General features: G+C 34.2%; 1 protein-coding gene across 2 annotated transcripts in view; it reads right to left on the bottom strand.

Moving 5' to 3' along the window:
- Nucleotides 1-105: 105 nt before the first annotated feature.
- The window catches only part of LOC138334920 (probable tRNA(His) guanylyltransferase), a 48,951-nt gene continuing 23,038 nt past the window's right edge, over nucleotides 106-26,018 (bottom strand). The window contains exons 2-8 of one of the 2 annotated variants that reach the window (XM_069283782.1): nucleotides 23,985-24,158; nucleotides 23,465-23,570; nucleotides 12,403-12,579; nucleotides 7,580-7,749; nucleotides 6,863-6,951; nucleotides 6,065-6,172; nucleotides 106-5,500 (exon numbers count right to left, since the gene is read on the bottom strand). In XM_069283782.1, coding sequence (XP_069139883.1) covers nucleotides 5,327-5,500; nucleotides 6,065-6,172; nucleotides 6,863-6,951; nucleotides 7,580-7,749; nucleotides 12,403-12,579; nucleotides 23,465-23,568 — 822 coding nt within the window. In that variant the 5' untranslated portion in view covers nucleotides 23,569-23,570; nucleotides 23,985-24,158 and the 3' untranslated portion in view covers nucleotides 106-5,326. Of the gene's footprint in view, nucleotides 5,501-6,064; nucleotides 6,173-6,862; nucleotides 6,952-7,579; nucleotides 7,750-12,402; nucleotides 12,580-23,464; nucleotides 24,159-26,018 lie in introns of both variants that reach the window. The other variant, XM_069283781.1, reaches the window with a different exon arrangement.

Here is a 26,018-nt window from a genome sequence, read left to right on the forward strand (position 1 = left end):
TAATTATGGCACAGTGGTTAATTTGTGAAACATTCTATCGCTTACATTCTTTTGTTAGCAAATTCATATCCCATGTGTGGCAGTTGTCATGTTCATAGCTCAGTGATTTGTCCTTTTCTAGTCTAGTACATAATCCTGGTAAATACTAGCCACAATATATATCTTGGCTAGAGAGAACTTTTCTCTGGGTAGTTTGATCCCTGGCAGAGGTGGTAATTATGTGGCTGTGTGTTTTGCTCGTTCCTGATTGGCTGAAACTACACTTTCCCGCCACGATACAACACGATATCCACCAGAAAATTCCGAACTATGCATTGTGACGTCATCCCAGGTTGATATAAGATTCCGAAACCCCCAGGTCGTACCCAAATATAGAAATCTTGCATTGTGACGTGATGTAAAATGACGTTACAATCACTTCACAGGTTGTTATAAGATTCCAATGGGTCCAGGTCGTACCCAAATATAGCGTAAAGGGAATTTCCTTGACGTCAAATATCTATTGTGACGTCATCATTCAACGAGATTTGTCGGGGAGCCGCAGGTTTACTGGAATCAATGTGACCCTGCCAATATTTGTGTGTACTTTTTTGTCAGATTTTTCAAATGATAAGTAAAATGTATTTCGTGGTGTTTTCTCTATTTTATTGATATTATCAACCTTCATTTTTCTCTTCGAAATTATTCAACAGGACTATTGAGTATCAGAGCGGGGTTGCTCAATATCATGAAGAGGAAATACATGTGCATATACCGGTACATGTAGTCAAATGGTTTACATTATGTAAATGCCATAAAATAAAACAGATATCTACCCGTTTTCAGGTGGATACGGTGATTTATCAGCTCTCTTCAGCCTCCGGTAATATCACTTCCTCGAGTTGATAAAATCACCGTATCCACCCGAAAACAGGTCGATATTTGAATATTATATAAAATCCTACACTTGTTACAAGTATGTTCTGAAAGACCACATAACAAATGGAAAGATGGAAAACACAAGCCTCACCAAGATGCACCCTCGTTAACCACATTGTCAAAACTCCACTAGTGATTACGCTGCTTTCATGTATCAACAACCCGATGGTGACCACATACATATCTACTGAGCACATACTTGACTGCAGATCAACACTGTAACATCTTCAACATTTGATTTTATAAACATTTATTGCCGAATATAATTTAACATGCAATTTGTTACAAGTAGCTTACGAATTACATGTGTACAAACATTTGCACAGTAGAAATAAAAAATAAATCTTAAAGATGCTCCACAGCTGACAAAAGGTATTTTTTCACTATTAAAAACAGAAGCAGACGATTTTGTATTTTTCTTAAGTTACAAAAAATACTTACTTTACACCATTACCACCATTGCAAAGTTTAAGCATCTAATTTAACTTCAAAATGAAAATATGAAAAATAATTAATTGCATCCCGGAAAAAATCTGTGGCATTATATCCTAAATGAAATGAAGAACAGATAACGCATGCTCCAAAGCCAAAATAAATTATATTATTTTTTGTGTTAACTAGACATATATTTACATGGTTAAACACTTGTTCAAATGATGAATATCATTTATGCTCTGTTGTCGGTGGAGCGTCTTTAAAGGCCCATTACCTTTCCGGAGCAAAATATAAATGTTTCTTAAAAAACATTAATAACATCAGAAAATGCATACCGATGACCTAAAATAAGGTTACGACACCAAACATATGCAAGATTTCCTGCGTAATATAGGAAAACAGTGGAGAGTCAATTCGCTGTTTTGCCGTCTGGCGCAGTGATAGTCAACTACCGCGCGGTATTTAGGACAAAGGCGAGAAACATAATACGACCCACGTTATGAATATAAACATTTTATTTATTTTAATCAAAACGTTCAGAAGGTGATGATGAATGTAGTATTAACGGTAAGTTAATAATTCTTAAGACTCTACAAAATTATCGATCTTGTTTTACATTCCCATTTTAAAAATTAAAAGCCGTTTCGGAAAGGTAGTGGGCCTCTAATTAATTCATTGTATCTGATGCTGACAATACACAATCTACAGTTGTACAATCCTATTAAAAACACATATCCTTATTCTCACTCCATTTATTCAACAAAGTGATTACTGTATGTAAATCAGATAGTATCACTGGACTGGTCTTGTAAACTGTGCCCAGTGATAAACCTATTGTCCATGTACACTTGGCAGTTCAGTCCTTTATTATTATAAATCACATGGTTCATAAGTGCTGTAAGTTTGAAGATTGCTTGATACCAACAAATTCCAAAAAGATTGTTGACATATCAGTTTTTGATGAAGATATTCATTCTGGACATTGCAATTACCTTCGTAAATGAAAATATTCACATAAAACTTGTTAATCAATGGGTTGTTCAATAACAATAAACAATGTAGAATAATATCTAGTTTTTTCAATCGGATGTACCAGTCATACATGCATATCTGCCATATTTGCTGTAATCAACGCCCCTCCCCCTATAAGCATCCCCTCTTGAAATTATATAAATGCTCACATCCCATGGATTTACAAGATGTTTTACAACTGTGTGATGGTTATAACATTGGCATTGTATGCAATATCACATGAACTTTCGACGTAATAATGCAAGAGTACTGCTACAGGTTAAAGTGTCACAAGTATGAAAATATCTAATCGAAATACGACTGACTTCATTTCGTCCACAACTTACATTTTTGTAACCTACTAAGTGTTTCCCTTTGTTATATCAATTTAAGCGCCCTGGGCACTAGTAATTACGGCAAGTACAGTAAGTGAAATTCTGAATGTCAATACACGAATGATGCAATATTACTACTTGGTGGTAGTTAAAAACACAAATGATAGACTTATCTAATGACCCTTTACCCAAAACTTTCTCTCAACACTGCTCATTCAAACAACATGAAGTTTCTAAAAACAGTAGCAATGGGTTAATATATCAAAATATTAACCTTTGTTTTACCTTGATTTATTGAATGAGAACTATGAACATTTGGAATGTATCATTTAAACTATTATCTTGTCGTAAACCTAAATTTGTCTACAATACCAATGGTATTTTCCAAGATGAAGAAAGTCATTCGAATGATTCGATTGAGAGAAAGAACACATCTTGCAACAACAAAACCTCACATGACTTCTGATGTGGATGAATTACAAAGTAAAACAAAAATACAAATACAAAAGTAAACATAGTATATATTACTATTCCTTCTTTACACAATACAGAGTTATCTACCCTTTCAGGTAGGTATTGATTATGATGTCGTGTGTTTGCATATTTTTGTAGAGAAAACTGAATTAATTTTGCTTTAATATAAAACAATAAAGCCACAATCGATACACCTTTCAACAAGGGAGATAACTCTGTAATATGGAAATCAAAACCATTCAGTCTAGACAGGCTTCTATCTTGATATGATATAGGAAAAATAGGTCATTGAATATTAATCATCAATTTTTAATTCAACTATCACCTACTTTTCATTTTTAATTTTGAAATATTACACCAGTCATGAATCCAAAACTTGATTTCTATGTGGCTACGATCTAGTCAAGACTAATGTACCATGTCATACTTTTATAAATGATGTATTTGTATGAAATCAAGGATGAAATCTGGCCCCGATTTCTCCTACAGTTTTACACTGCTGTACTGCAGTCTCCATTGATTTCCTGTTAACTTCAGCCAAGAACCTTACAGGTTCCTTCACAAGTAAAAAAACTAATGACACGTAATTGATAGCAGTGTGACATTCCAGAAAATCACTGAAAGAAAATCAATCAAAAGGTAATTTGTTATTAAACTCCTTCACCCCTGAAGACACATTTAGACTTTTCTAAATTACTACATTTAACTTATAAGCAAATACTAGCCCAGTCTATTTCAAGGGGGAATGAGTTAAAGGGTGATGTATAAATAATTGATCCAGCACCTATGTAATGTTGTTATATTCATAGACAGATACTAAGTATCTTCATGTGTCAATTGACAGTAATTAAAATGCGAGGATAAATTTTCAATGACCAGGCATGAATCAAATTTGGGGTATTCAAAATTTAGGCAGATAAATGCATAGTGTCAACTTCGCTAGCCAAGGGTATTAATTCCGATTCTCTTCCTACTACCCTTGGCATATCTCACTTCAGAACAGGTGTTTTTGCTTTCAAATTCTGATTGGATGCGGCTAGGTTCAGGCGACCAATGAAAACGCAGCTTTGATATGACAACAAAACTGAACTGAAGCGATAGTATAGTGACCTACATTTATATCGGGCATGTCATGCCTGTCAACATCAACTCCTAGCGAAGTTATATTACTATCTATTTAATCAATTAGATGTTTTATACCAGCTAAATGAACGTCTTGGAGATGTTGCTCTCCAAACAGATTTGAAAGTACGTGTGTGGTTTATGTTTTACAAATTAAACAATTAAAAGATATACTGCGATCTCGTTACAAATTGGACATTGCAGAACTTCTGCATGAAACACAAAAAACTGGTGTCCGAACTTACTAATAAACAAATGACTCACACACATGTTCATCTTTGGTATTTTGAATCTGTCGCAAACAACACGCGTGTTTCATAGGGCGCTGCCATTTTTTCAACCATACAAATGATACGAGCTTTTTAATTGGTTGCTTATTACGTAAATGGAAGGGGCGCAACTGCGGTGATCCAGCAGGTGGCGCAGTGCGGGACCACCCGTTCTGAAGTGAGATATGCCAAGGGTAGTAGAAAGAGAAGCGGACTAATCCCCTTGGCTAGCGAAGTTGGCATAGTGTATGTGATCCTAAAGCAAGCATTACACCTCTGGGCCATACAGAAATATAGACAATAGTGTCACATTAGTGGCTCACTTAGGTCCATTTCTGTCACCGCACTCTGTAATAGTGTCGTGTAAATGAACCCTATCTTTCTAGGAAGAAGATTATTGCAAGTCACTTATAGTACAATGCTCCCATAACACATTTACAATCTCTCTCCACATTGCAAACATTAACTTTGCACAACACTCATTTGCCGTTCACAATTTGCTTTGAAATTCACAAATGTTTAATATTTAACTTTCATGATATGAAAAGCTGGGATAGTCACGTAGTTAACATTAACAGTACCAGTCATCATGGGAATCTTTGATGATCGTAGTGTTAAGCTGTGCACCATATCCAGCTATACCACAAACAGCAACATTTTCACTTGTCACATCCAGCATCCAATTAATGAAATACACCCTTTAAATTTCAGGACAATTTTAGGGTAAACGAAATTGATAAAACCTAGAAATTTCCATTAGGACTACCCTGCTAGAATTTCTGGGTGTTCCTGCCAGAATTTTTCACCAATAATGTCTGTATGGAGAACGTTAATGCGTGGTTTACTGCTTGGGTCCGAGGGATACTCAAACGATACAGATAAACTCCTCACCCCATTCTGTAACTCCTTGTCACCTGGACGATCAACATCTGTATCCTAGAAAGGAGATACAACATGCTAAATGCAAGATCATTCATTATCATAGAGTTAAGGGGTTATACTTAATACAAGGGAGATAATTTATTTTCATGCATTTCTGAACCAACATACTAAATGCAAGGGAGTTAATTTATTTTCATACAGAGCTAAAATATGTATTCAACCACAAAGGGACTTAATTCATTCTCATATAGTGGCAAAAAGACTTAAAACGTTTATAAATACAATAATACATGGAAGATAAGTGGTAGATATGGACTCAAATACAGGGGAGATGATTCATTCTCATAAAATGACAAAACTTTCTTAAATACAAGAGGAATCATTCATTCTCAAAGAAAGGTAAATATGTGGTGACCAACTAAGTATCTCAATATACTATTCCAGTTCATTTAAATGTAAAAGTTAGCAGATATGATAATAAACTGAAAACATCATTTTGAGCAGTATTTCAGCAATTCATTTGATAAAATTGTCTGATCTTTACCTTGAAAATGAAACACTAAGTAATGGGAGCTTGGGTATTATTTCTGTCAACATCTAACATGAAGTCAAATTTACCTTCATCCTTAGTAAAATTGAGCCTTTCCTGTACAGCTCTGGCAGACTGTTGTAGTTTAAACCAAAGTCTGCGAATAACAGCTCATTTTTATCACTGGAAAGTGTGCCCTACAAAATGGAATATGAATCATAGAAGATTAATGATTTTTTTCTGCAAACTTCATGAATTTTCAGATCTTCTGTGTTTTCATGACTGACTAGAAAGAAGATCAACATGATTTACAAAACAAAAGAAATCTAGTTAAAAGTGTAAATAATTCAATATGTCTTTCAAAACAAATCAAGAATGCATAACAAGAGACCTAGAGGGCCTGTATCGCTCACCTGGTTTTTAATGCCAAGTTATGTTCGGAATACAGGTCTATTGTTTCTTTTCTAAAGGAATTCAAATATTTACCTCAAAGGCCCCATCCCTCCTGCCCTGGCAGGGTAGAGGGTGTCAGAGCCAAAATTTAAACATTTTACATATTCTGTTCCCCTTCCATCAAGGATGTTTATGGCCAAATTTGGTTACAATCCATGCAGAACTCTATGACTAGTAGTGATTTAAAGGAAATGTTGAAGTATGGACGGACGAGGACAGACGCCGTGCCAGAACATAAGCTCACTGGCCCTTTGAGCCAGGTAAGCTAAAAATCATACTGTAAATGGCAAAATTACTTGACTCACCTGAAAGGCATCTTACGTATCATTTGAAGATTTTTGTGATCATGCACACCCTCATATTTATGAAATTATGAAGTATACCTATTATTGTCTTATAAACAGTTTCCTCATTATAACACATGTATTACCTACCTTGAGTCGTTCCTGTGACTGGGCCGGTGACATCCCTTTCTCCTGGACTAACTTCCAGAAACATGTGTTGTAGAGGTTGTTGATGTGACCTGTGAATATTACCATTAGAGTTTAGAAAAATTTCAGTCAAATGTATCTATAGTTTGAAGATAATGTTGACTTATCAGTAATAAATTACATTGAATATATAAAGACAATTATCAGGTAAATTGTTCCCATGGCATTTTGTAACTTCTACATAAAGGCAATAAAGATTAACCTTCATGTCAGTTTTGAATCTTGGTTAACTTAAACTCAACCTTACATCAGTGACCTTGAAACTGATCACTTAACCTTTGGATTGCCTTGTGACCTTGAAATGACATCTTGGGAATGACTTAAATTTATGACCTTGAAATGAGCCCTTAATTGACTTCAAGTTATCTTTGTGATTTTGAGATGACACCCAGACACCTAGGCCGTTTTTCGATTATACAGTTTGGCTGGTTGGACCTAGTTGTTCATTTATTAATTTTAGACGGACCTTGTGATTTTATATTGTTTTCAGACAAGCCTTGACAAAGCCCTCACAGGCCTGTATCAATAACTGCAGGTCCGTCAGGATTTATACTTGAAATAATGACTTTAACCAACGGTCAAAGCGTTTGTTACGAATAAACGAAAATGGCCCACGTGTAAAAGTTATGACCTTGAAATGATGCCTTGACCTTGACTTACAGTCTGCCTGTCTCCAGCTGAGGTAGTCTTTAAGGTTCTTGTCTGAAGGGTAGAGTACAACTCGCCCATCAAACACAGGAGGGTACTGAAGAGGCTGCTTGTTGAAGAATCGTGCCCAGTGAAATACGAATGATGAGGAAAACTGGCTTACAAGGTTTGTCATCAGCTTACTGTGAAGGGTAAATAAACAGATATTAACAATGTTAATTTTTAGTTGGAAGTATAAAAGAAGTATTTGTTTTTACATGGTGCCAAGACAGAGGACAGATGGTGAAACTCAAAGAAAACTTCTAAAATAACAATTGGTTACCAACTTACCAGTTTGTTTGGTGATCAATTTTGGGTAAGTATAAATCTCATGTAAGGAAATACCAGGTACTAGCCATACATCAGGGAAATCCTGCTTTCCTTATAACCATCAAAATCAGACATATCTTGGAATGGGGAAAATTCCCGTTTTTGTGGTACTAATATCTTCATTGGTGATCAAATGTAACCCTTTGCAATCTTGAAATGACGTTAGCGCGGGATATCTTATTTTACGTCATTCCATCAACAATGGAAAACAATAGTCACACAGTAACGTATCACATGATATGTGAATTATTCCCATTAAATGTACCGGGTATAGCTAGACAATTACTTCAGATTCATCAGTGGTTCACATTTGCTATATTCATTTTCTTTATTTACTTTATATTAATCAGTCTCACCAGCTATATTATATATATCAATAACATTTTGTACTATTCTTATTGATTGAAGAAGGATTTGTTCAGCTTACAAAGACCAAATTAACTGTTAAAGTGAATAGACGGGCAAAGAAAACCAGTCTAAATGCGTTCATTGGCCTTCCAAAAGTTCTCACATATTAATACGACGGCCAAGTTCTGCTTAGTTTCCCAGTTCTGACCATTAAAGTAAAGAAAAGTTGAAAGCATTGAAAGCGAGGCTGCGTGGAAATGTAACCACGGACATAGTGAGCTGGGAGGACGTTTTAGAATTTCCATACTTTAAATTAATTTCTTCGTAGGCAGACAGATTTTGACAAGAGATTTTAAATTTTCCATTTCATAAGAAATTATACTGGATACATTCACACCATTTTTACCGACTTTAGCCATCCTTGCCCGACTGTTCACTTTAAACAGAAGGTTTTCTGGTGTTGGTCAGTCGTGAGTCTATATTCTGGAGATTTCGGTATCATGGACATGTCATGAGTACATAACGCTATCCTACCAACTTAACCTACAAATCAATATTTACCTAGGTTTGAGGTTACGTTTTCGTTACCTGTCGGCTGGGCTAGCCTAACAGGTGTGTTTAATACCCATTATAGGTTCTGGTCATTGTAACTACAGCTGACTGTCATTCAGACGGGACAAGTAAATATGTAAACACAAAATATTTTTATAAATAATTAATATAATACTGTGTACATATAATTTCCCAATTCTAAACTCTTAAGGTTTACAATTTCCAGCACTATGTCAACTCATATGTAATATTAGCTATTTCTAGTATGTTTAGAATAATTTCTTTCAAAGCTTTACCACCAAATACATCATATGATAACCAGTTTTTTTATCAGAAATCATATTTTTATCAGCAGTAAAATTTAAATATTGACCATTTATATATATGATAAATGTGGAAATTTACACAAGGGAGAAAGTTTCGCTAATTAAGCGAATTTTCCCCGCGCATAATATTTTGTACAAGTATAAACTTTGTTGTTAAAAGTATGGAAGTGTCAAAGGTTTATGCATGAAAATCGCAAAATTAAGCACTCACAAAAATATTCACATTTCCATTATTTACCACTATATAGTACCACTCTGTACTAGGAGATATATTTCTTATACATGTGTGAAAGGCCCTGGCTTTTGATTAATATTGATATCCTTATAATTAAAGTGGACCATTCAAATGCATTTATTGCACCTCTGAGGAGATATGGGGCAGCAATCCAATTTTGTGCTTCAGAAGTCAAACAAAACCTGGGGTAGAAATATTCAAAATTATGCACGTCCTCTTTACAAATACTTAGAAACCACTAGTGACTACGGATAAAACTAACTAGAATGTGTATGTGGTTGCATTAAATACATGTAGGTCTAATTTAACTTCCTCAATATATCTGAAGGTGAATGATATAAATAAGCTAATCATGAGTTTGTCCTCCTGGATTCCAGATGGCAATCGCAAGAAGATAATAATGTCCTTAATTCCCTGTAAACAAGATAGGGTCACCATTATCACCTCTTTATGTACTGAGTTTGGGTCAAATCCATTTACTGTACAAATACTATTTAAACCTTAGTGATTATACAAAACAACTTATGTTTATATGAGTTTGTCAAGACTATCAGTTCATCAACAAAACATTTTTCACAATATACACCATTATGACGTCACTGTCATCACATTTAAGCATTGATGTCACTATTTTTTTAATTTTATCGGGGTATGAAAAAAAAAATTGTTTGCAAACTTTGTGAATCCGCGTATTGTGATATCTACAAAGTACAATAGAATTGGAACAGCAAGTATTTTACAAATCAACCAGTAGTTAGGAAATCATTGAGGTACATATCACTTTTTGTGAGAATCCGCTACGTGGATTCACACAGTTTATAAACCAATTTTTTGTCATACCTGATGAAATTAAAAAATAGTGACATCAATGCTTATAATTAATTCTATACTCTATTTGATAAAACGATGTATGTTTAAATGTAGCATTATAGTGGTTTTTCAAGGGATTCTTTTTTCCGAATTAATACGCAACGTGTATGTCTCTATTGTGACCTCACGATAACGTCAGGGTTTCGCGCCATTCTCAGATTTTTTTTCATAGTGGTATGCCAAAAAAATACTGGCCAATCAGAAAGCCAGATTTGGTATGAAAACAAAGGAAAATTAATTATATAGATTTGACATCATAATATCCATGTTGCGTCGCATGATTGTTTCAGTAGAGGGAAACATCATATCTAAGCCGGATTTCTACTGTTTTATAAAGAGACAAAATTTAACATTTTGCTTATATTTCTATAAATAAAAGTTATGTGATAAATAGAATCTTACACTAGTGACTATGTGATATGAAATTTATCAAACCCGTTACATTATTTGATTTGCCATTCGCCTAGAGGCTCGTTGCATATCAAATTATTGAACTTGTTTGATAAATTTCATATCATATAGTTACCGATGTAAGATCCTCTATTTATTATAACAGTTGTTTACATTAGATTTTTACATAAAACTAGTAAAAATGATACATTACAAATGTCTACTATATGGTTGCTGAAGTGTTTGGTTGTATTCTCAGACTTGATGTATATGTGACATACATATGTGTGTTCCTGTATAGTATTGGCCAAGGAAGTGTTTGATATACATGTACTTTGTATCCCAAGCCGAAGGTCATACTAGATTTAGAATTTCATCTCAACACTCTACTTCATTTGCTTTTTCGTCTTAAGAACAGCTTAGAAAAGAATACAACGTTATAATGAGGACTTAGACGTCACCATTGATTCATGTTCAAACTCGTGCCAATTTGACAGTATCGGAGGAAGTGAGAATTATTGTCTAATAACACTCATTAGTATATCAAATGGGGAGTCAGTATTCTGTCACATAACCTACCATTACCATTAAAGTCCTACTTTCTTAATACAGCTTACTTACTTTACCGAGAAAAGGTAATCAATTTCATGGAAAGTATGAATAAATGCAAGATGTGACAATACATAATATTTGATATCTACGGAGTACAACTGAATTGGAACAGCAAGTATTTTAAATATCAACCAGTAGTAAGGAAATCATTGAGGTACATATATCACTTTCTGCAAACTGACATTTTTTTAGTTTTGCATTTTCATGTCTACCTTCTTTTTCCCAGTACTTGAATTTCACTATCTAGACCTTTTGTTTTATCTTATTATCTGTATAAGTAACATTTTCATAGCGATATGTTTTCGTGATATCTTATTGGCCACAAAAGACACGAAATTTAATCTCACATGAATATTAGTTGGTTTGCAGCAACAGGTGTATAGAATATACAAAAAACAACTTTTCCAGGTATTTAGGGGTTCATGGTTCCAAAAATAAGTTTGTTTTATATACCTTTACCTGTTTAAATTAATCAGAAAGTATGGTAACGGCTTAACAGTTAAAGTTGATCAGAACATATGATAATGGCTTCTTACATTTTAAACTTGTACCTCTGTCACACATGTAACATCCCAAGGACATTGTAAAGTATTTATGTCTCAAATTCTCATTGACAATTATGTAAATCGATCCCCCAGGTAAACACTACATAAATGTAGACAGGTATGCACATTTCCAGGTGATTAAGTTTGATCCAGGTGAGATATCTGTGTGTAATCTAATTTTGACTTGTAAGATGCATAAATATACATCCTATATCCGTGTTAGCCTGATATCATTTATATAAATGTTTGGTGACCAGATGTCATGTCTTTCTAACAGATCTATAATGTAGGTTTTTAGTGGTATTAAAGTAAGATACCAAAAACATTAATTATTTATCTTGGTATACAAGGTCCCAGTTTCATCAAAGTTCTGAACTTTTAAAGACTTCTATTTACTTCAAATTAAAGAACGTACCAGTTAGTTTAGGAACATTCTTTAGCTTCTATTACTAATAATGATATGTAACATTTATGTTTTTCTAAGTTCAGTAACTTTCAAAAGTTCAGGAATAATGATGAAACTGGTATAAGATGTTTAGGTACATGCATGAAATATAAATAAAATGGCAAACAGGTTATAACACATACCTAGCTCTTCTGTTGAACATTTTGGTATTTTTCTTGAAGATGAAGCTGTATTCATCACTTTGACCATATGCCATGACAACGTCCTTGAACTCCTCAAGGACACACTGTGCTGCCTTAGTCATTAGACCCAAACCTCGCTCATCATTAGGCTTCATGTAATGGTGCACATCAGTGAATCTGTTCAAAAACAAGCCAGGTTTTACTGAAGTTACAGAAGAGGTGGTCTCTAAAGACAGGTTTTACTGTAGTTACAGAAGAGGTGGTCTCTAAAGACAGGTTTTACTGAAGTTACAGAAGAGGTGGTCTCTAAAGACAGGTTCTACTGTAGTTACAGAAGAGGTGGTCTCTAAAGACAGGTTCTACTGTAGTTACAGAAGAAGTGGTCTGTAAAAACAGGTTCTACTGAAGTTACAGAAGAGGTGGTCTCTAAAGACAGGTTCTACTGTAGTTACAGAAGAGGTGGTCTCTAAAGACAGGTTCTACTGTAGTTACAGATAAAATGGTCTCTCAAAGACAGGTTTTACTGAAGTTACAGAAGAGGTGGTCTCTAAAAACAGGTTTAACTGAAGTTACAGAAGAGGTGGTCTCTAAAAACAGGTTTTACTGAAGTTACAGATTGAATGGTCTCTCAAAGACAGGTTCTACTCTACATTTAGTAAAAGGAGAGGAGTGATCTCTCAAGACAAGTTTCACTGTAATTACAGGAGGGATGGTCTCTCAAGACAAGTTTTACTGTAATTACAGGAGGGGTGGTCTCTCAAGACAAGTTTTACTGTAATTACAGGAGGGGTGGTCTCTCAAGACAAGTTTTACTGTAATTACGGGAGGGGTGGTCTCTCAAGATAGGTTCTTCTGTAATTACAGGAGGGGTGGTCTCTCAAGACAAGTTTTACTGTAATTACAGGAGGGGTGGTCTCTCAAGATAGGTTCTACTGTAATTACAGAAGGGGTGGTCTCTCAAGACAAGTTTTACTGTAATTACAGAAGAAGTGGTCACCCAAGACAAGTTTTACTGTAATTACAGGAGGAGCTATCCATGGTCTCTCAATATAAATTTTACGTACTGATGGAAAGGGTGGTCTTTGACAAGTTCTACAGAATGAATTGACAGGAAAGAAAATGGTAGATATGGATATTTATATATGGTATGACAAAGTAGATCTAGCTAACAAGCACATTAATATGTAAATTAAGAATATTCCTTGACAAGCATAATTAGCTTTAGGTACGAATGGTCTTCACAAACATGATAATTCATGCTGGTACCTGATAGTTTCCAACCATATAAATAAGAAAGTTACAGTTCCTCAAGTGTGACAAACCAGTCCAGGTGCTAGTGTAGCCCTATAGACATCTCATTAATATTCACGAAAAAAGTAGGTATGGGGACCAGAGATCTCATCATTTCCAATTACCTTATCAGATTAATCTCATTTAAAAACCACAAATATATGTAATAAGAACAGACCCGTTATCTACTTAAACTCAATGACCTTTTCACTCAAAACTATAAAGTTGTACTTGTTAAACTGTGTTCTTCGTCAGGTACTGGTATAGCTAGCTATAGGTCTTTTGTAAGGTAAATGTAACACAAGCATTATATGTAACATTAGTTGAACATTGGTGTCACCGTTTATTTTTTTTTTTAATTGAAAGAAAATTTAAATTACATGTATAATTTAATATAACACTTATAGTCCAGTCAAACTAGGTTTCAACGTCAAACTAATTGCAACAGAAATTATTTTTGTTGGAATGTTTTTAGATTTCGACTATAAGTAACTGGTAAAAATTCCCAAAAAATCCCATAAGGGGAAAGTGGTTAATTTTACCTATTTATAAAGCCATCTACACCGCCGGTAAATGTGTCCCGTATGGGCCGCCGTAGATCGGAAGAGTTCCACAAAGGAGGTGGAAAAGAGCTACAATGTTGGCATGAGTGGAATACAATTCACATAAACAAAAGCGTTTATTATTGACAATCGTGCATCATTGGCAGGTTTTATGATAGTGTGAGCTAAGTTCATGATTATTTTAAGTTATATTATACATAGTACCATGTACTTCACAGATGTCTATAAGTGTTGAAATGGTTAGCGATCGGTGACGGTAACCTACCCGACGGAAGTACAATTTGACGACGACATAATATTGTATTTATGTTAAATAAAACATATCTGAATTTCGATATTTTGTCAGTGTATGCTTTAATTTATCTTTAATGAGTAATGGTTCTGTCATTACGATGTATTTAAGTTTTAAAAGTTTGCCAGTTTTGATAACCCTGTTTCATTGACGAAAAAAGTATGGAAGCCTGTTTGTACTAGCGCGATATTGATCAAAATTTTCATTTTACACATACATTTTGTATTTCCGATAAAATTCAATATTTAATACTTATTCCGAAGAGTGGTTTGGATTTTTGTGGCCTCATTGTTGTTTTTGGTTTTAACTGTGTATTCTATATGTACTATTTTCTTTTATTTTTGTAATTATTTTACTTTATTGCCATTTTATTTCTTAATACATGTACGTGTCATAGCTCTACATATAACAGATACTAATGGTCAGTTAGTTCCATGTATTTATTTATCTGGGGCCAGTTGTTCAAAGGTCTATTAAAAGTTAATCGAGGATTAAACCTTCATTAAACCGTCATTAACTTGATGACGTCATTTCCAGAAAATATGATGTTGCACAAACGTCCATTAAAGTTAACGGAGCATAAAGCTCTAATAAAGCTTTATTAAAATCTGCGATATTTAATGGACCTATGGGGCTCCTTTAAACCACAATTAAATGTTAATTTGTATGGTAAAACTTTTGTATAAACTCTTTTAGCAGATTTCGGTTACCAAATTGACAGAGCATTTATATATTTGAGGAAATATTTAGAAATGAAACTGGAAGAAGCAGAATTAAAAAGTGAACTTGCCGGGTTGGGGATGTACATGATGTACATACATGTATATGATAATCAACTTCTACATGTTCTTTATGGATACATATTGAAAAATTACTTTACAGTGAAAACTAGTCATCATGTTATAGACTTTTACACCTTCTTATTAATAACAGAAACAACAATATCAAGCAAATAAAATAAATATTTTAACAAACAAATGTCAAAGGGCATATAGATGTAGCTCTGAATAAGTAGTAAATACACACAGTGATGAATAAAGTCAATATACAGTAAAACTTCCTTAAGAAGAATTTGCTTGATACGCATTTTTATTTATTACGAAGTAAATTCAAATCTTGGGTTTATGGCTCCTCTTTATTTATACTTCTTTGAGAAACGTATAGCGGATTTCCTTATAACGAATTATCTTTTGATAGGAGTGATTTCGTGGTCCCTTCAAGAAAATGTTTGCTCTATAACAATTTTTTTTTTCCAGAAAGTGTTGGATGTAGCCTTGTTTTAAAGTGAAACTTGGGGTTTAAAAAGGGAATTAATTTATAGAAAATCAGGGAATTAATTTATAGAAAATCAAATACGACAGAGCATGAATGATATTTATTATTTGAACAATAATTGCTGTTTAATCGTGTATAAATGTGCCTAATTAACACAAAAAATAATATAAAATAATTTATTTCGCCGTTGGTGCATGCGCAATCATTACTTCATTCCATATAGGATAAAGTGCTACGGAATTTTTTCGGGATGCAATTAATTATTTTTCATCTTTTTAACTTGAAGTAAAATTAGAAGCTCAAACTTTTCAATGGTAGTAATGGTGTAAAGTAAGTAACTTTTGTAACTGAAGAAATATACTAGATCGTCTGCTCCCGTTTTTGATAGTGAAAAAATACCATTTGTCAGCGGTGGAGCATCTTTAATTAACTTATAGTTTCAGAAACTCTATATCAAATTTCTGTTGTAACGAATTATTTCCTCTGGTCCCAAGTCTGATTGTAATTAGATTTGATTAAAGTTTATTTTAAAGTATAGATGAAAATTGAACTTTTGAGCTTTTCTACACACATGTACATATGGAAGTAACGTATAATGTAACCAGTGGGTTCCCGCCAAAAATATAAACTGTTCTTATTTTTTTAGAATATCACTTTATACAACGTCAACGTAATGTTGTAGACCACAACCAATCCCCATGACACAAACCATAATATACATGCATATATGAGGCTGTATTATTTGAAGGTAAGCTATTGGTACAAGGACAATACTGCCACATCACTCCGCTAATTACATTTTAAACAATTTGACGTCATATATAGGTTCCGCTTCTTAATCATTTTAGTTCTTTATATACATGCTGTATTCGCCGTAATTGGCGCCCCCTCCCCTCTTCTGGAGGAATTGATTTGTTTGTCTGTTTGTTTGTTTGTTTGATTAAATTAACGTCCTATTAACAGCTAAGATCATGTAGGGATGACCTCCCATGTATGCTGTGTGTTGTGTGTATGAAGAGCGTGGTGGCAGCTTTGGGAGACTGTTGTATATTCGTGTTGTATAGTGGAAGTCTTGGCCTTTTTATAGTGCTATATCACTGAAGCATTCCGCCGAAGACATACTGACGGGTGAACCAGTCGTCCCACTCCCTTAATGCTGAAGTTAATATAAATGCCCCAATCATCCGATGAATTTAACGATGTGATTTGTGGTTTGAACGATCCGAAAAGCAATTCCGGACGCTTGAACGCAGTTCACTGTACAACTGTGTGATGCTTACAGGCATCGTATTCCATGAACTTGTGAGACTTCCACATGTGAATCATTACGTGCTAATGCGTAATCAAAGGAAAGAAGGCGTATGTATGTTTACTGTGACAGATTAATGTGCCATGAGTGTGGAAAGAGTAAAAATGGGCGCTAATTACGGTGGATATGGTAATTAATAAATAAATATTCTGTAGTTGATGTTCATTTTATGTGATTTTAGTTATCACGCCACTGAGGTCAATTATATAACCAATGACAACACAAAGAATGTTCGAAGTTTATGTGCGAAAGGCTGGGAAAGATACAACCTTGGTATTAGACTACATTCATCAAAGAAATGCCTTTGGCCAAAGTTTGTTTGTTTGTTTGTTTGATTAATTAACGTCCTATTAACAGCTATGGTATAAAATATAGCAATGTCATTATGTAATTTAACTTTTTGGTCCATTGAGCCTTTTGAAATTATCAAAATCCAGCATTTCCCCCTTTAAGTCATTGTCCATATACCACAATTATAAACCAAAATTATTGCAGAAATAAATGTCAGTTCTGACATATGACAGTATTACAACACTTGCACCAAAACCTTAACCTGCCTACTTCGGCCAATTGGGCCTCTTGAAATTCTCCAAATCCAGCATTGTCCTTCTTTAAATGCTTGTCCATACTTATCATAACAATTGTAATCCAAGTATATTATAGAAATTAATGTCAGTTGTTAAAAATAGCAGTATATATTACAACACACAACCAAAACCTTAACATGGGATTTCTAACACCGAAGCCGACACTGACACCAAAGTGATTCCGTAAGCTCCGAGTAGCGAGCTAACAATGTAATGGGACATTATATAGTTGCCATGGTTATATTTTGTAGTGTGTATGAATTTATTTTAACTTTGTGCAAAGATGAAAATGGTATAAGTGATATAAATGCATTATAAACCTACAAGAGAGTAAATCTGAAAGCACTGCTGGTTTTTCATCATTTTTTCACCAATTCGTCAGTTTTGACCTTTATTTGACCTTCATAATAGAATGATTTTTACAGAAACAAATATCATAACAAAGTTTAATCTATCTTTATTGTAATATTGCAAGTATATACTGTGTACATATAAATACTTTCCAAGAAAGAATAATTTTATTACCCTACCCCCTTAACCTACAGTGCTTATCTGCGAGGCTATATAGGTCTTAGGAAAGCTGATATTTTTCAATTTTCCCCTTTTGGGATTATTTGGGAATTTTAATACATCATTTACTACATATCAGGGAGTAAGAAAAATGCATAGTTGCTTCTGTTGCAATTAGTTTGAGGTTCAGCTATTTTTATGGCTAGATTGACTGGTCTATAATCAGTGGTGTTAAATCCTGTGTGACTAAGTGAGGATCACACATTATTAATTTTATTACAAGTTAATCAAAGATAAAGTTAGCAATTTTATTAACAGAATGGGAGTTTTTCATTAAAATGATAATACATACCAGTATGTACTATATAATATTTTTGGTACATATTTGAAGTATTACAATATGCATAAGAACACATTTTGAAGTCTTTATTTTTCAAGTTTTTTTTTATCTTTAATATTATAGATGAAAGATTTCAGTCTTGGATACAGTACCTCAAACAAATTGTATCCATAGTAATTTTGCTAAATAAAGTATCAAAATGAGGTTTCAAAAGATGTATTCACATATTCTTACATAATCTTCAAGAACTCTTAAACATGCATAGTAATTGTATTTGAATGAACAAGTAATGTTTACTAAATTTTTCGTTGGTTTTTTGTTTATTTTGTTTTATTCTTTTTATAGTTTATATATTGGTCTTATATATGGACAGTTCCCAAATTACCCCGCAGTTGATAGAATAAATAGACTAATGTGCTTTTGAACACAAACTACATGCAGACCCTATACATCATGTACGAAAAAAAGGTACCATACAGCAAAGTAACATGTTCACAAACCATTTAAGGGAAAACACCTTGAATGGAATCAAGATGACAAATGTTTTACTAATGGATTGAAAATACCTTTTAACGTCATGACGTAGGCAAGAGGGTTTATTTCTATCAATTTCAAATCTGGTTTATATGTATTCCCATATGCATTAAAGAATCTTAAGAATTGGAGTTGTCATGCTTGTTCAGACACATCTGAGGGAACGATGTATCATGATCAGTACAGCATTCAGTAAAAACAAAACCATTAGTCTGCTTACAAGACATTCACCATTAAAAATACTCATGACAAGACAATACATTCCCCAACTTTGAACTGATGTTAGGTACTCAAGTTTAGATAAGGAGTATTTTAAGAAAATATGTTCAAATTACTTTTTGCATATCTTTCTTAGCAAGACATCACTAAGTTATACAAACAGGCTTCTGCCATGTAAACTGACAAAGAGCTATGACCTGATTATTTTACATTACTTAATTTATCACAATTTAAAATTTATTTTGTTATGTACGCCTTGTTTGCCCTAAAACAAATTTCCACGCACACAAACAGTACCTGTGAACTGCACCAAAGAGTTTTGATTATTCAATCCATTTGACTATAACATATCTGTCAGTAAAATTTGTTGAAATGAAAGGTTTTGATTAGCCAAAATATCAAAAAAACTACAAATGTTTTCAAATCATGAATGCCCCTATCTCCATATTAATTAAACCAAGATAGGAATACAGACTTGTTGATTGGGGACAGAATGAATGGGGTGGAATGGACATGTACATTGGTATACACTGTCCCCACTATTCATGGAAGCATTATAATGAAAAGGAGAAGGACACTGAAATGAACATGAGAGACACATGGCATTCAAATTGGGCGAGTGTGGACTGTGAGATGAGTTTAAAAGGCCAACTAACCTCTCTGAAACAGCTTTTGATTTTTAAAATGAGAATTTAAAATGAGATTGATAATTTTGTAGAGTCGTAAAAAGTTATTAGCTTAACATTGTGGTACAGTTTATTGTCACCTTCTGAATGAATTAAATGTTGATTTTCATAGCACGGGTTATATCAGATTTCCCATCATTGTCCTAATTACTGTACATGTGCCTTAGTTAAATATCGCTGCAGCAGATGAAAAAATAACGAAATGAATCTCTCCACTGTTCACATGGATTACATAAGGAATCTTGCATTGGTTTGGTGTTGGAACCTTATCTAAGGCCATCAATAGACATGTTCTTGTTATTATTGTTTTTGAGGAACTTTATTTTTTTGTTCTGGAAAGGTAATGGGCCTTTATAGTAAAGAGGAGAAATGTGTTTTGTCACAAAAAACAAATATGTGATTCTACACCAAGAGCAAACAAAAAGTTTATCTCCTCTGACAGTGTCTGCCTGCGAGTTGTACAACATGTTTTCCTATATGTCTGTGTACATATCAGAATGTTTATTATTACAGGTTTAAATCCTACATTGTTTGTACTTGGTAAGAAGCTGTAACTTAAAGTTTACTTTTTGATTGACTGTAATATATTGTGGAGTTATTTAAGAAAATTTTGTGTATGACATCATGTGGCGCACAGTTTTATAACATCAGACCATTTTGATTAGTGCTACGTGCATCCCATAAATATTACCTTCCAGAAGATTGGTGCTTGGATACTACATGGCTCAAACAGACCAACATCTTAAAGATAATAAATTTGGAATTTATTTCCAATCAGATTTCATTCACTCAGTTATTATATTACAGAAGACCTTTCATCCTTAATAGCACAATGTCAGAATTACAGCTACGTCCAGTTGCTCTTGGACAACTGACAACTAGTATAGTGTTACTGTTGGAAACTTAAGCCCAGTTGCCTTTCAACATTGAACAGCTATGTATGTCCAGTTGCTCTTGGACAGCTAGGTCCAGTTGCTCTTGGACAGCTAGGTCCAGTTGCTCTTGGACAGCTAGGTCCAGTTGCTCTTGGACAGCTAGGTCCAGTTGCTCTTGGACAGCTAGGTCCAGTTGCTCTTGGACAGCTAGGTCCAGTTGCTCTTGGACAGCTAGGTCCAGTTGCTCTTGGACAGCTAGGTCCAGTTGCTCTTGGACAGCTAGGTCCAGTTGCTCTTGGACAGCTAGGTCCAGTTGCTCTTGGACAGCTAGGTCCAGTTGCTCTTGGACAGCTAGGTCCAGTTGCTCTTGGACAGCTAGGTCCAGTTGCTCTTGGACAGCTAGGTCCAGTTGCTCTTAGACAGTAAAGTCAATTTGCTCTTGGACAGCTAGGTCCAGTTGCTCTTAGACAGTAAAGTCAATTTGCTCTTGGACAGCTAGGTCCAGTTGCTCTTAGACCGTAAAGTCAATTTGCTCTTGGACAGTTCATTATAAGTCAAGTTGCTCTTGGACAATAAAGCCCAGTTGCCTTTGAACAGACAATAATTTTATTGTCCATTGGTCTTCAAAATTTAAGTCTAGTTACTCTAGGATATTACGTCCAGTTGCTCTTGGACAGGAAAGTTTGCTTGATAGACTCTCATTCCCAACATTGTTTAGAAATTACTTATAAATGGTTGCATCACTAATTTAGCTAGTATACATCGGACAATTGGTATTAAATATTTAGGTCTGTAGCAAGTTTCATCACAATAACTTCCAATAAAACAATATATTGATATGTAGACACTTACACATAAGCAGTGTTATCAAGCAGAACTTTTCATCACTACAATTGTAAATTACATACTGTCAACCACAACTCATACATAATTTATATGTTCAATACATACATAACAATGTGGTAGAACTGGCCAAATTGATTTACATCACACAGACTTTCATTGACAGTGTCTAGGCTAGTTTCCAGCTAATATCCATGTAGTAGTGTAGTATTTTACATCAACTGTACCTATATAATGAATACTAATGAAGGAACTATAATGCCCTCTTGTATTTAACACATCCACCCCTAAAGACACATTTGAGCTGTTCTAATTCAAAGGCTAGAAGAGTTCATTATGAAGAGATTAACATGGCTATGTGGACAAGAATATTTCAGTAACTCCTGATGATTTCTAAAAAAAAATATGAAGTTATTAATTTTTGAAGCTAATCTATCTTCCATTGTGTAATTCCTTTTATATATTAGTCCCCAAGATCACTTCAACCCAACATTCTCTCATGGCTATACGCGATTTCCATTCCAAAATAAATTTGCAGAGATAAAGTTTCGCAATTTTAAAATTAAATGAAACTGCTTTTCAAAATACATATGGAGGATATAAATTCATGAACAATAAATTTTCATGAACTTACATTGATTGTGGAATTCATGAAAATAAAAAGTAGGTGAATGCAAGTTGGTTTAGATCTCTGTTAGCTCTCATTTAGGTATATAGACTAGAGAGAGATATTAGACGGAACACGTTGGTTATCAACCTTCGTATTGGAGATATTCCTACTACGTACCCCGACTCATTCACCCTTAAAGACACATTTGAACTCTTCTAATTCAAACCCTGGTACAATTTATTGTGAATACTGAGGGGTAAATTAGTTAAGGAAAGGTGACTGGAGTGGGTGGATTATTACCTAGAGAAGAAAATTGATCACTTAGCTCTCTAGAGGACCATCCATCAGACAGGTGAAAATGGACACATTTAACACATTCCTGTCAGAAGTGAGTCGAATGGTATGGAGACAGCTACTTTGATGACATAATGTCTCGTGGAGCTTTATGACACTGATGTGAAGCGAAAATCATTCCTTCCCAGTTCTGGCAACACCTCAACTTCACAAGTCAATCTTATTACAATATGATATTCTCCTTGAAGCAAGGAGAGTGTACGTAGTACTGAATACGTTTGGTTAGAGAAGAGCCTTTGCTTTTGTGACAGGAGAGGAGAAAATGTAGTGGCCAGACCGGGATTAGCCGAGTGCTCTACCGACTGAGCTACCTGGTCACTGATGATCGACCCAGTCCAACCCCGCTACCCTCTTATAGGACAGTTTTTTTAACTTCTGTTTGCAGTACTAATGTATCTATGAAGGACCATCACCTGAAACCTCCGAGTCACCTCTCTATAATCATTTGTGATACATCATAGAGCAATGACTCCACATGGGTTTCTGACGATGATGATTGACAAATCTGAATAAAAAAATGAACTCTACATAAATAAAGACAGTATTTAAGGAAATCAACCTAAAATTTCAGCTCTTAAAATTATAAGTTTTAATTGAAATTCTCTGCTTTCTGTCCTGTCTTAAAAAAGCTTAGCCAGACATGTACTAAGGATATGAATGTACTTTAATATAATTACTTGAAACGAGTTCACCAGGAGTGCCACTGTCCTAATATACTCCTATAGAATGCAACAGTTTGTGTGAACAGTAATATATATATAAAGTCAATATTTACCTGTGGAATGCTTTGCCATCCACCCGTACCACAATCCAGCAGTTAGGCAGACACCGATCCTCTGCTTCAAAATGTTTTACGTATTCAAATTTACTCTTCGCCATAACTTTTTAAAAATGTTTGTAAGATCAAGAGAATGAAATATTGTTCACAACACTAGTAACATATCTCACAAGTCCATTGAAGTATTACGAACAACACAACAGCAGAAATATCCACTCGAATTCAATCAACCATGTCATATAAAAACAGGAACTGATGATGCGTGGTATGGTGTCCCAACTTGGCTTTTTCCTTGTCACAGATTCTAACTGGTTTCTCTGAATTGCTGGTTTAAATACCTGATATATATCGGTATATGCCTTCTATAAATTGTACCTGTCAATTTAAAGGGGCTCAATACACAACGTCTAAACCTAAACAATAACGACCTTACGACTGGACTTTAAATTGGCCAGTTATTGCATTGACAGGCCAAAATTAAAGGCCAAAATCCACTGTCACTGGCATATAAATCTACCTGTTCACTGAGCTAGTACAATTCCAAACATTCAATAGATTCAGAATGATGTCACTGATCCTGGTCTCTTAGTATTAGGTTCCTTGATTCCAGCATACGGCATTTGAAGTTTTTTGCTGTCTCAGCTATATCACGGTCATCCAAGTTGACAGTCTTCGTTCCGTGTATGCTCGTCTAATAAAGATAAAATATACACATGGTACAACAGGGTTTAGTATTAGTACACAACACAAAACGCGTGTAAACTGACATCATTTTAGACAATACTAAATTGTTCTTGGATGATTAAACCTTTGTGTAGTACTCGACAGTACACTACGAACAAGGATCAAATGGTCAACGGTAGGTATATATAGATACATATTAACTTAAAGAACAAACATACTGATATAAGAATCCTACAAGTTCCTTGAAGTATGAACGGAAAACAAACACAGTGCTTGACACAAAATGTTTGTCATATCCGAGACTTTTAAAACATTCTCCAGAACTTTAAATATTTTCAAGGCTGGCGAAAATTGTAAATGTTCAATTTTAAATGGAGATATATGGCTATCTTGACATGTTTGAGGAGATACATAGAACTTTAAATGCCCTATCTATACATCTGAACGTTAGAACTCAACGAGACACACAGTTATTGGAGCAGATATTCATTGTACAGGGAAACGATATGTGTCTGCTCAAAGCCACTCGACAAGTCACACTTTTGTTGCGACAATATGTTTAAGTAGGCCTTGTAATCACCTTTAGCTCAGTATTAGTACTATTTTGGCCCTAACTTAAGGTCTACGTAACGAGACATACCATCAAAACCTATGAATGAAGATACATACAGGTATAAACTAGGCTAATTCATAAGAAATGTATAGGGCAATTATCAAAATTTAACCCTTTGAATTTCCTGCCTATTTGTATCATCAAATTACATACATGAAATTTCACTGGTGTAGAAACTTTTGTTGATACCATGGTTGCTGTAACCACAGATGTTAAAACACAAAATCATCTTTCATTGTTATCTTTTCTATCGATGAAATGATTTAAAATCTCCAAACCACAAAAGAAAGTACCCACAAGTATTTCAATTTATACAGTATGGTAAACGTAAATGATACTAAGTGCTGATGATGGACTATTGCTAGTAATGCTAAAAGTAACAACAGCCAAACCTCAAAGTGGTCATGGAAATAAACATTTTCCATGTATCAAAAAGTAATTAAGATTAGTGGATGCAGAGTCCATATATATTAAGTAAAGAATTTAATGTAGGAAGAAAATACTTCCAGTTAAATAAGACTTTGAATCAACAAACAAATTAATTGAAGATATCCCTGTGCTTTCAGGAAATACCCTTGTTGAACATTATTGACGTTATGCCAAGACAAAAAGAGTTATTAAACATGAAACAACAGATAACAATGAATTTAACTATATGTCCACAGAATCATTTAATGGCTTTTGACTTTGTTATCAATATCAAATTTCGAGTGAAATAGTTTTTATTTATATCAGTTAATGCATACATTTTTTGGAGGTAAACAAGGGGCCATAACTTTGCCAGTTAATGTTTTGCCAGTCTTTAACTAAACTTGCTAGTAACTAAACATGTAAGCAAATTTTCACATTTGTTACAGTTACTGTATGGAAAGAACAGAAGCTGTGAGTGAACTATCAGTCGTTGTAACAATTTTGCTCTAATAGATTACAAGATTTGAAGTGTTTTCAATGTGGCAGTATTGCTTTCTGAAATGGAAGTTAAAGTATAATCAGCCTATCGAAGAGATCAATCATTTGATTGATTAAAACTACCATTTAAAACCAAAGATATCTGTAAGATATAAATGCCCTAGCCTTCATATCAAAGCAAGGTAGGACACCACAGAATTAGTGATGAGTATTGTTAACTAGATATTACATGTATATACCCCCTGTCTTCTTAAAATATCTGGGTTATTGAGATATCCTGTTTGTGAGATTAAATTATCAATTCTGCTAATCAGTTTTCATTTTTATAAAATACAAAATGTATGT

The sequence above is a fragment of the Argopecten irradians genome, chromosome 11 (genome assembly GCF_041381155.1).
Source record: "Argopecten irradians isolate NY chromosome 11, Ai_NY, whole genome shotgun sequence".
Taxonomy (NCBI): domain Eukaryota; kingdom Metazoa; phylum Mollusca; class Bivalvia; order Pectinida; family Pectinidae; genus Argopecten; species Argopecten irradians.